The sequence below is a fragment of the Vombatus ursinus genome, unplaced genomic scaffold, assembly GCF_900497805.2.
Source record: "Vombatus ursinus unplaced genomic scaffold, bare-nosed wombat genome assembly UNPS02014847.1, whole genome shotgun sequence".
Classification (NCBI taxonomy): Eukaryota; Metazoa; Chordata; class Mammalia; order Diprotodontia; family Vombatidae; genus Vombatus; species Vombatus ursinus.
The window spans coordinates 21,450,321-21,462,574 of NW_020954625.1; the positions used below are offsets into that span (position 1 = coordinate 21,450,321).

The window sequence follows — 12,254 nt, forward strand, 5'->3', positions numbered from 1 at the left end:
CACACACACACACACACACACACACACACACACACACACACACAAGCACAGAAGGTCAGGCCAGATAGATAGGCACTTACACAGTGTAGCAGAGAGGAGAGAGAACTGTTTGCAGAACCCAGAAGCCGGGGGTCAAGTCTCATTCTGATACACATTTGCTTGATGACCTTCTGCAAGTCACTTTCTAAACTCTCAGTGCCCTAAGAAACTCTCTAAGACATAGACCGCCGGGCCGATGCCAAGTTGCATCGGTAGAGGGAGCCCACCTATGCCAATGAGGTCACAGGTCCAATCTCTAACCTTATATATCCGAGAAGGCAGTGTGATCTGTTAACTCTCTGTCTATCTGTCTCTTTCTGTCTCTCTGTGTCTCTGTATTTCTGTTTTTCTCTGTCTCTCCCTTCTCCTCTTCTCGCTTTCCTCTCCCTCCTCCCCCTCTCCCCGTCTCTTCTCTTTTCATGTCTCTCTTCATCTGTCTCTGTTTGTCTCTTCTCTCTATTCTCACTTTCCTTTCCCTCCTCCCCCCTCTTCCCTGTCTCTCTTCATCTCTCCATGTCTCTCTTTGTCTCTCCATGTCTCTCTTCATCATCTCTCTTTTTCTCTTCATTTCTGTCTCTCTGTCTCCGCCTCTGCCTCTCTACTTCTCTGTGTCTCTCTGACATGCTAGACAGATGTGGCTGATCCTCTTTGCCCTACTCACATTTCTGAGACTGCTTAACTCAGGTCATTCACCCTTCTCCCCCCTCCCTTCACCCTCACCCCCAACCTGAACCAAGTCTTTAGGTCATGAGACCCCTTTCCGACTCTGGTGTGTCAGCACCTGAGCTCTAAATTTCCGACCCTGTTAGAACAATCAGTGAGCTTATAATTCCAGGTCCACAATCCATTTCCTTCCTTCTGCCTTGACCCCTACTATTCTGCCTGGATTATGTATGCAGACCAAGAGCTATTTTGCTTAGATCAAGGAGACTTTTTCCATGCTGCTTTGGCAACCTGGAACTGTTACTAAAAGCCATACCAGGAGTAGCTGCCGTCCTCATTTGTGAACAGCAGATTCCTCATTTATCCACCCTTCTCTGGTTTCTGTGCAGACTTAAAGTCCCAAGGACTTTCACAGCTATAGAAGGTTGAAAGGATCCTTTTCAAAGTGGTCAAGTTATGGGGCGTGGGGTACATAAGGCAACATTTCCTCCATAGGTCATCCAAACTGTTAGATCCTAAAGCTTTCTCCGTTTGAGCTAAACGTTGTTTTCTGAGGTCTCACGCAGGTAACAAATACACAGGCTCCTTGCTTCTAGGGTCTATGACATCAGTTTCAAAATAGAGAGGAATCATAAGGCATATTCATTGGAAAGTGGGAAGTTTTAGATCTTGAAGGCCCAGCTGAGCCTGTAACGACTGGCTCACCAGGAAAGTGTTTCTGCCGAAGCGAGCAAAGCCACTTAACTCTCTCAGGAAGTCTGAGAACAATCTACAACGCAGCCTCCAACCTCAGGCAGAGCGCTCCGCCATGGATTTTCAAGGCGCGCTAAAATCCTGCTGGAAGCCTGTCTTTGCACCACCTTTCCCTCTAACAAAGGGAAAGAGCCGCTGACAGAGAGCAGTAAGGCTCACCTTTCGGAATTCAATGGAAATCCTGACTCAGTTTGGTGCCTTCCTATGAATAGTGGACGCGCCGGCCGACCGACACTCAACGTAACTATTCTACCTACTACAAGTGAGAGGAGACTCATCTACTCAAAGACCTCGGTCAACTGGGGCGCATTCATCTTCTGATGTGAGAAAAAAAAAACCCAGAGGCCTGGTTCTTCCCCTCCTCTGAGACATCAGAGAAGCAAAGAATCATAGAATCTTGGGTTTGGAAGGGACCTTGGCACTCATCCAGCCTAAATCCCACTCAGCAAAGTATCCCCTTGACAATGCACTTGGCGAGTGGTCCTGCGTGCTCTGCTGGAAGGCTATCAGGCAGGTGGAACTGACCACCCCCCCAATGACAACGTCTTCTCATTTGAGTGGTCTCTCAGTTCAAAGTGTTTACTTAAACTTCCCCAGAAGGCCTTGTCTGGGTCCTATCTTCTCCCTCATTACACATTGTCTACTACCCTACTTATCCCGGGGTACTTGTTGCTTTCTCTGCTGCAGAGGAATATAAGCTCATTAAGGCACAGGTACTGAGCCATTTCTCATCTCTATACCCCAGTGCCTAGTACTATGCCTTGTATACTGTAAATGCTTAATAAATGTTGCTAATGGAGAGTAATGAATTTTCACATCATTTACGAGTGTTGCATCTGAAAAAGGGCAATGTGGTTAGGGCAATATCCTAATTCCTGTCTCCATACAACCTAGGATCATTTTTTTTAAATGTATCTTTCTTTACCATCCTCAAGTCTTTGCCAAGTGTTCTGGGCTAAGTCTGACTCAGATCAGTTACCTGGTAGTTTAGGTTCCATGTTGGGAAACAATGTGATGATTGTAGGTCATTCAATAATTAACAAGAAGAGATTCCCTTAGGTTTGGAAGGAGAAGGAAGGACAGGCATCGAAGATCCCTCACACTGACTCATGAGTGAAGCGCCTGTGATGCAGTTGCCTTTAGTGAGCCACCAGCCAAGCATCAGATCACACCTGGAGCTCCTGCTGGCTGCTTTGTACACAGGTGACCAGGCAGTGACAGAAACAATCTGAGTGTTTAATCTTCTGAGCCAACCAAGACTTCAAGATGGTCTCAGTATCTTTCAAGGAAAAATTATACCAGGCTGAATGGATGTAGGAATTTGTCTATTCTTCCTACCACGAGCACTGACTCTGAATACAGAAGACACAAGTTCAAATTCTATACTATAGAATTTATGTTACTCTATGTGGGACTTGGGAAAAATCCCTCAATATCCCTGGGCCTCAGTTTCCTCATTCATAAAGTTAGGAGGTTAAATATGATGGTCCCTTCAAGATGACGTTCTATGAGCCCATGATAAGGCTCAAGACTTTTTTACTCAGCAACTCTCTAATCTGCCACCTCTGAGCTATATGTTCTGTTTCTCATAGTTAGAAATTGTGGCTGTACTATTGATTATACAATCCAATAAGAGTATTCAAGCATCTACTATGTGTAGACCACTGTGCTAGCTGCTAGGAAAAGCAAGACTACAATTAGTTCCTCTCCTCAAGGGGGCTTACATTTTATTGAAAGGATAAGATCAATTAATCAATCCATCGACAACCATTTCTTAAAAGAAACAAACAGTATTAGCAAAACAAAAACAGAAGCAAAAAAGTTCAGATGGAAACACTAACAGATACTTTTTCATAACTACCCAATTCAATTTAATGTGTTATTTAAATAAATATATATATATATATAAAATAGAACTTCATGGTTTCATTTACAATTTTTCCTTTATGTATTAGGTTTGTGTTTGTTAATAATTTTAAAACGACTAATCAAAAAGAAATAAAAAATAAAAGAAGCACACACATATCAAGTGTCTTCTATGTTCCAGAAAGTGTACTAGGTGTTGCAGATACAAATTTTCAAAGGTGAGATATTTCCTGCCTTGTAGGAGCTCACATACAACAAGATGGTGAATTCCTTAAGGATCAATTACGTGAGTGATGCTTTTCTGAACCACCAAAACCCCAATGCCAGAGTTACATAATAAGTGTAAGTGATAAGCAAAAGGTGAGGGAATTGGGGCTTCCCATCAAATCATCCTGTAGAGGCAACTTCTACTCTGCCTCTCCCTAGGATATCCTTGAATCCCAACTGGAGATGAAATACTTTAGGACAGCCTTTATAGTCATCCCTCCACTTCCCACACTTCTCTTTTCAGTTAACCAAAGGTAAAAGGACCTTGCCAGCTTCCTTCCTTGCAATGGACATTTAGAAAATCCTTTTCTTGGATTTCTACATCTCCAGATTAACACTTCTTTGAACAATGCACCAATCTATAGAAATTTTCTTAAAATTACGAGCCTAGAACAAATCATAGCTAATCCCAAAGTACACAGGACCATGTGATTTTCAGTGATCAGCCAGCCAATGCCCTTAACATTTCTCCATGCTTCATTCTGCAAAATGAGATAAAAGAAAAGCTACTTAGGCTGGAGGAGAGTCTGAAGCCAACAAGTGTTATATTAATCCCAACTGCCCCCAATTGATAAACTACTTGTTCCAAAGCATCTGGAAGCCCTCAAAGAGCCTTTGTAGGATTGAGAGTTGAACAGGACCTTAGGGATCAGCTAGTTTAACTCCCGTATGGAGGAAACAAAAGGAAGTCATGTCCAGAGATGCTTTCACGGACACAACAGTCTCTGAAAACTGAAAAGGCAGATTCCCCCAAAGGGTAATGGAAAGCCACAGGACAGGTGTGAAAAGTCCTGACACAAAGAAATAACAAAGGAGGATTGTGGTTAGTGACTTCATCAAAGAAATATTTGTGTATGTATATGTTCAGGGAAGTGGGGGGAGAGAAAGTCAATTTTTGTTGATTAAAAAAAGATTAAAAGAGAAATGCATGAGGAGTGGGGGGTGATAAAAACAACTTGGGTTGGTCCTATGGTGAGGAGGGATAAAGATGGGTGGATAAGCCACATTCTGGTCCCTTGTTATCCTTGAGATGCCCAAAAAAGTCAAGAAAGGCCCTCATACTATTGTTTGAACCCCTTGCTGGGAACTCTCTGGAGGACATGGTTAAGATTCGCAGAGGATGGGCAAGAGTGCCTAGGTTGGATCTGATAATAATGCCTACAGAAACAGGAACACATACTGATTGGGAGACTCAAGCTCAAGGTCAGATAGTGAATAAGCACCAGAACTGGGATGTGAACCCATGTTTTCTGATTCAAATTCCACTGTTTTTACCACCACTCCATGCTGTGTTTTCTGGAAGGAACATTATACAAAGAGGAAGACATAAGAGAGAGAAGAAGGGTGGTTTGGAAAAAGGAAACCTGGGAAGAAGAGAGCCTGTGGTCTGCTTCCAGAAAAGGAATATATAGCCTGGGAATTCAAGGTCATTGAGAAGGAGATAAAACACAGGCTGGAAAAGCAAGCTTCCAGCAGGAAGCCAACCATGGAGCTGCCACTCCTACGTTAAGTATCTTCAGACATTTGGGTTGGTCTTAGCATCTCCTGCCCCATGCCATGCCCCCACCTGCAATACTGACAGAGGGCCAGCATGGCCAAAGGCATTCTCGTGAGTCAGTGGAATAGGTAGGTGGCTGCCATGAGGAGTCATCTAAGGGCCACTCAGAAAATCCAAACATGTCTCATCTGCTACCTGACCATGGCTGAAATATCACCGTAGGAAAATCATTCCTTTAGGTCTTAAAATGCATGGTGTAAGGCAATAGTTTGTTGTGGAAAAAAAGACTGGATTTAGACAGAAAAATTTGGTTTGAATCCAAGAATAGGACTTAAAGCAAGTTACTTCTCCTCTTCGGGTCTCAGCTTCTGCATCTATTAAAAAGGAAAGCCGAGACTATGTATTCTATTAGGTCCCTTCTATCTATTATGTTATGAGTTCTTGATTAAAATAGAAATGTCCCTGGGTAAGGGATAATCAATCCCTTATTGGCTGAAACCTTGGTGAGGATTAATTACTGAGAGCACAGTAATAAGAAATAGAAATCTAAATCAGGCCTGGGTTGAATGAAAGAGGGATGGTTATTGAAAGAGGAGAGAACAAATGCACCCCAAATAAACTCTTTGCATTTGCTAAGGGCTGGTGAGGAGTATGGAAAATTGAATTAAGAATCAAGAGAAGGTTTTTGGCCTAAGTGGATCTGGCCACTGGCCATCTCAGCTCTATCTAAAAACCTTTCTGAGGAGCCCTTGGCATTCTGGGCCACCTTAGAGACCAGAGTTGGTGGTCTGAGTAGCAACACCCAGTAAGGAACATTATGATTTGAAGACCAGTTGCAGAACAGACCAAGGGTTAATGTGCTTGCCTTGGTCCTTGCCCCACCCATCACCATCAGCACCCTAGTGACAGCCATCTAATGCATGCTCTAGCTATTGGTGCTCATATCTTACCCCTTTACTAGCTCTATTGGGTCAGCAGTCCAACTTATCTGCCTCTATCACTTTCTACCTGTGTGATACTGACCAAGTAATTTTATCTCCCTGAGATTTAGTTTCTTCATCTTTTAAATGAGGGGCTTGGACTAGATGGTCCTTAATTTCTTTCTCTCAATTTATGATGATATGACCTTTTGGTAGAAGGAAGATGGGGTCACCATACTTTCCCCTTTCTTGACATGAGTAATGCCATTATAGAATAGAATTCTATTTTCTTCTAACCCTACTCTATCCATTATAAAATCTAATTTTCCATTTTGATGCTAAAAGAAAAGTTACCTCTAAACCCAATGTTTTCTCATTCTTCACTCAATTCTTATGCAAGACTAATTAAAAGAGAGAGGCTGCCCTGCCCTGTCTTAGACTTCCAAGGGCAGTGAAAGACTATCAGATTAGATAGTCTCAGTCTCTCCTGCCCAGAAACAAAACAACCTGCCCCCAGGGTCAGTAGTTGACAGACATAAACCCATCACGCCCACCGAGAGTATAAGTTTCCTGTATACTACAGATCCAGGTGGGATATGTCTCATGTTTAGAAGTCCACTTGCCCTATAAAGACCCATTTTGATCTATGCCAAATCATGCTTCTTTCTGGCCTGACTTGACTTGTTAGAATGTGTGAAGCAGAGCTTTTTGCTGACATTGTCTAAATTGTAATAAAGTAAGATTTTTGGTACTATAACCCTGCCTCAACAGCATCTTCACCCTCCACAGATCTTGTAGTATACACAAACTAAGTTCTTAAGAAATATTTGGTGAATAATGAATACATGGATCAGTGGATTTCAGGGGGCAGACAATGGAGAGCCTTTTTGGAAACCAAGTGACCTCGAAGGTCCCCTAGAGATGTTATGCTTTAATGTCTGGGCTGGGCATTGCTGAAGAACTAGAATTCATGGGGAGGCAGGATTGTTGGGGGTCCAAGAGAGCTGAGACATTACAGACATTGAGGATGGCACCTATTTGCAAAGGAACTAGTGCCACATCTTACTTACCCAGTGCTCACATTCAAGAGCAAATTTCTGTCCAAAACCAGAGCTACCTTCAACCCCATGGTCCAAGGTCTCTCAAGGAGCTTCAGGAGAACCTTTGCCTTATTTAAGCTCCAAAGGTATTTGCTATTAATAAAACCAGTTACAGAACCCCAGGAAGGGAGTTCAAAGGACATAGCATCTAATATGGACTTGACCTAGAACCCGCTCTAGAACCTGTCAAGAAGAAAGTATCTAACTGCTACCTTTGAAGGAACCCCACTTTGTCCCTGGTCATTTTAAAGGAGCTTATTATTCAGTATCAGGAGATTTAGCCAAAGTGGCAGGAAGGGCATAAGAGTAATTAGGAATTGTGGTTGATCAGGTATTTCAGTCATGTCTGACTCTTCATGACTCCATTTAGGTTTTCTTGGCAAAGATCCTAGACTGGTTTGCCATTTTCTTCTCCAGCTCATTTTACAGATGAGGAAACTGAGGCAAACAGGAGTAAGTGACTGGGCCAGGGTCACACAGCTAATAAGTGTCTGAGGCCAGATTTAAACTCAGGAAGATGAATCTTCCTGACTCTAGACTGGCGATCTATCCACTGAGCCATATAACTTCCCATTAATAATAGTAACAACAATTTTTTTTAATAGAAGAAGAGCAAACAGGAATGAAGATGAAAACCAAAAGAATATTTTTGATTAAAATGAATATGTTTATAAAATAAATTATAATAATTTTAGGCACCTGAATTTAATTCCATTTTTAACCCTGGTATCCTATTCCATGGCAAATTCACAATATTAAGATAAAAGAAGAGGCCTCTTTGGTTAGGTGGATTCCCTGTGATAAACTGATGGGAATGGAAACAGATCTGTACCAGAATGGGCCAGGGCCATGGATTGTTGGAGAGAATATTCCAATCCATGTGGTCTCAGAGCCACTGGGAACTTAAAGGTTTGTTTTTGTTTTCGTTTTTGTTTGTTTTTGTTTTTGTTTTGATCATATTTGGTCATTGGCTTGATTGCTTTAGTTTCAGAACATCATAGATTTGGAGTTGTAAGCAATCTGGGTTTACCTCCTTATTTGACAGGACTAGTTACACTAAATATAGAATCTTTTTTTTTTTTTTGGCTAGACAATGGGGTTAAGTGACTTGCCCAGGGTCACACAGCTACTAAGTGTTATGGGTCTTAGGCTGGATTTGAACTCAGGTCTTCCTGAATCCAAGGCCAGTGCTCTATCTACTGTGCCACCTCACTGCCCCTAAATATAGAATCTTAAAACACACACACACACATACACACACACACACACACACACACACAATGGAATGTATTTATTCTTTTAAAAAAGTTCTTATATTATTATCAGGATGTTATTGAAGTACTGAGTAGAATGGCCTTTAACGTGCTGAAAAATCACAGATTTTATACCAAATGGAAATATGTGGATCAACGAGTAACTCCTTGTGCCTTTGAAATAGAGGGAAAAGTCTCTCTGTGATTGATTACAAAAATAACAACATTCACCCTTAAACATATTTCTAGGTTATCGACTTCCAATATTGGACCTTTTAATGTTTCCTATTGGCTTGTTACATGGATAAGAAATGGATTTTTAGAGACAGACAAGCTCATCAGACTGGAATAATTTTGAGTGCTATTTGGACAATTTATTTTTACTAATTTCAGAACCATTGCAGACACTTCTCAAAGTCATAATTAAGTCACAAGAAAGACATCATCTGCTCTGAGAAGGCTTTAGCTAAAATCACTTCTGTGTTTCTCCTTTTCTCAGTGAGGATTTTTTTTTTTTACTGTAGAAAAGCATGATTAGTTACCATCATGTCCTTTCTTCATCCCCATGGAATGATGGAGCAGAAGGGCTGGCTTATGTAACATGGTACCTTGCTTGTAAATTTCAGGGGAAAGCTACTTCCATTGACAGCTCTAATGGCTACCATCTGTTTGCACTGGATTAAGCCCCCAGTGTTCCTTTAATTGGCCATAAATTAAATACCATACAGCAGGCTTTTGACAGGACATCATGGTGCAGTTATTGAGGAAAAAAATATAGATATATTCTTTGATTTCAATGCTTGCTCAGTCCTGTTTTAAAAGTAGAGAGAGATACTTCGGGGTCCCATAGCCACCCATCCTTTTTTATGTTCTCTTCTGTATTTCTCCGCTACAACCAAGATCATTAAGGCTTGAAAGAAACACAGCTAATTCCAGGTACAGCTCTGGATCCTAAGATTTTTGGTTTCTGGAAGAGGGACAAAACTTGGTACCTCTTCCTATTTTTTTTTCAGGATAATCAAGAATATAGATTATAGCTTTAAAAATGCAAAGGATTTAAGACTTGATTTTCAGGCCCAACCCCCTCAGTTAATAGATGTGGAAACTGAGTCCTATAGAAGTAATGTGACCTCTCTAAGGTTTTGCAGGTGAAAAGTGGCAGGATTTAAATCCAGGTCCTCTGATAATAAACCTAGCACTTCTATCACACATACCACCTCTCCTCAGATTCACAGAGTTTACCAACCACCTATTAAGTGACCATGATACAGTGAAAAGAACAATGAATTTAGAGTCAGAGGAACTGGGTTCAAATCCTACCTTTATTACATTGGACCTGAGTGATCTTGGGCAAGTCATTGAATGTCTTTGGGCCTCAATTTCCTCAACAGTAAAATGAGGTGGAGGTTGTACTTTGAGGTCTCTCCCTGCTCTAAATCTACGATTCTGTGACTCCAATATAGGTCTTCTGACAGTAAATTCAGAGCTCCTTGCTGCCTAGACAGAAGAAGGATCCTTTTTTCAGACATTGGTTAATCAAGTGCATGATAGTGTTACCATCATGAAAGAGAAACTCTTGACATGTTAAGCAAGATGGCAGCTTAACCGTCATAGCTTTGGATCCTGTTACTTTTCCATCATTCTTACTGTCAGCCAGGGCACACCTTTGCTGATAATTTGACAAAGGTAGTCTTTTCTTTCTTGGCAAGAATGAGCTCCTCTCACCCTAGTAGCTGGCCCCATTATCCAATCCACTGTCCTTGTCATGTCCACAAGCTTCCAGGACTTGTAAATGTTGTGATTCTTTCCACTAAAGCCATTGTGCCCCATGTGAGATGGGGCTTTGATAAGTTAATCCATACTAAGTCATTGCTGAGAGAGGGCAAGAGGGCTTTGCCCACGTAATCTGTAAGCCTGAAAGATGTCTTTTTAGAGACATCCCTCTCCTATTTATTGTTTATCCCATTCACAACCAAAGAATTGGACCTTCCCATAGATTTTCAAAATTGCAAGGGACTTTGAGTGATCTAGTTCAACTCTTTTCCTAAATAAGGAGCCCTTCTTTGTAATTCCTGAAAAGTAGACATGCAGGTAGCAGCTGCCTGACCTCTCCTGCTAAAATTGCCTAGACGCTGGTATAATTGACTTCCCATCGGCCTGGGAGCTCCTTGAGAGCAGAGACTTTCTTCTGCTTTTCTAGGTTCCCTAATGCTTATCACAATGCCTGATACACTGTAGCATTTAATAAATGCTTGTTGATTGAGTAACTAACCAGCTCCTGGGGCAGCCCATTGCCCTTGGGAGTTGTACTAATTGTTAGGAAGTGTTTCCCAACATCAATCCTCCATTGACCTCTTCATAACTTTCCCCCATCTCTCCTGCCTTGTCTTCCCCGACCCCAGGGCCAAACTGAGTAAGTCTAATTACCCAACCACCTGACAGCCCTTCCAATGCTTGAGAAGAGCCTTCATGTCCCTCCTGAGTCTTCTCTCCCCCAGGCTAACCAAGGCCACTTCCTTCAGTCACTTCATATGACATGGTTTCAAGTCCCTTCAAAGGATAGCAATTTCAACTCCAATAATAGTGGAAAATGGAGCCATGGAAATAGAGATAAGGCAATATTTTTCATTAAGAGAACTTTTAAGTGGCCCTGAAATCCAACAGTATTTAGGACTGGCCATATCTCCAGAATGTTTCTTTTGGGGTCATTTGATCTTTTCAAATATAGACTGTGTTGGGCATATGATTCATGCACAATAGGGAGCTGAGATTATGGTGTTGAAGTAGTCTGATTGGACTTCTAATTTCTAGTTTCTCCCTTTAACAACATCTTCAACTCAGGTATAAAAAGAAATCTCCTCCAAGGCTATGTCTAACCATGTAACTCTGCTCAAGAAAGTTCAATGACTCTTTATTGGATTCAGGATGAGATGCAAACTTATCAACTCATCAGCTTGGCTTTTAAAGTCTATGACTCCAGTCAAGCTGCATCTAACTCCTCCTCACTCAGTCTCCACTCCAGCCAAACTGGTTTATCTGCTCTTCTCTGAACTTGGCATTCCCTCATTTCCCATCTCTGTACCTTTGCACAGGCTCTACCACCCCCCCTCACTCCAGAAATCTCTTCCACCCCACCTCCTCTTCTTAGAATCTCCAGCGTCCTTTAAGCTGCAGCTTGAGTGCCGTCTCTGATGGGATTTTTTTTTCTGATCTTACTCTATCCTCTTCAAATGATTATATTTGTACTTATCTGTGTATATGTTGTTTCCCCACAGTAAATACAAAGTTCTTGGGGATGGAGTCAGGCAATATTTTTTTTCTTTTTGTTTTTATAGATATAATGGCCAGCCCATGGGCTTGTACATAGAAGATGCTTGTTGGATTTGAACTGTACCCACATGGGAAGGAAGAATATAATGTAGTAATCAATTATTAAATTATCTTTGTAAAAATGAAAAGAGTTCCCACAGCAGGAAAAAGCTGATGTCTCTCATAAAATGTGAGACATTGTCATCAATAGATTGTCAAGTGCTCCTGCTGATGACATCCCCCAAACACATGATGCAAGAATAAAACAATGCACTTACTCTCTGTCAATCACCAGGCAGGTCACTGCTTCTGCTGCGATGACATTGGCCGTCCTCACGTCTTCCCTAAAAATTAAAATAGAAAGGGACCTTCAGTAAGGCAGTACATTTTGGTGGAATAAGTCTAATAAAACATATTTCCTTAATTAAGGTATTTGGACTTGCCCATCCTAAGTTGGATTTTGAATAAATCTGCAATGTGGCATAATGGGAAGAAAGTTGGTCTTGGATTTAGGAAAAAGACCAGGGACACACACACACAGAGAGAGAGAGAGAGAGAGAGAGAGAGAGAGAGAGAGAGAGAGAGA

General features: G+C 41.5%; 1 protein-coding gene across 1 annotated transcript in view; it reads right to left on the bottom strand.

Annotated features, from left to right (window-relative positions):
• PRKG1 (protein kinase cGMP-dependent 1) overlaps nucleotides 1-12,254 on the bottom strand; it is a 1,334,778-nt gene that overhangs the window by 154,710 nt on the left and 1,167,814 nt on the right. Inside the window, exon 8 of the mRNA XM_027840670.1 lies at nucleotides 11,947-12,012. Within this exon, the coding sequence (XP_027696471.1) occupies nucleotides 11,947-12,012 (66 nt within the window). The remainder of the gene's footprint in view (nucleotides 1-11,946; nucleotides 12,013-12,254) is intronic.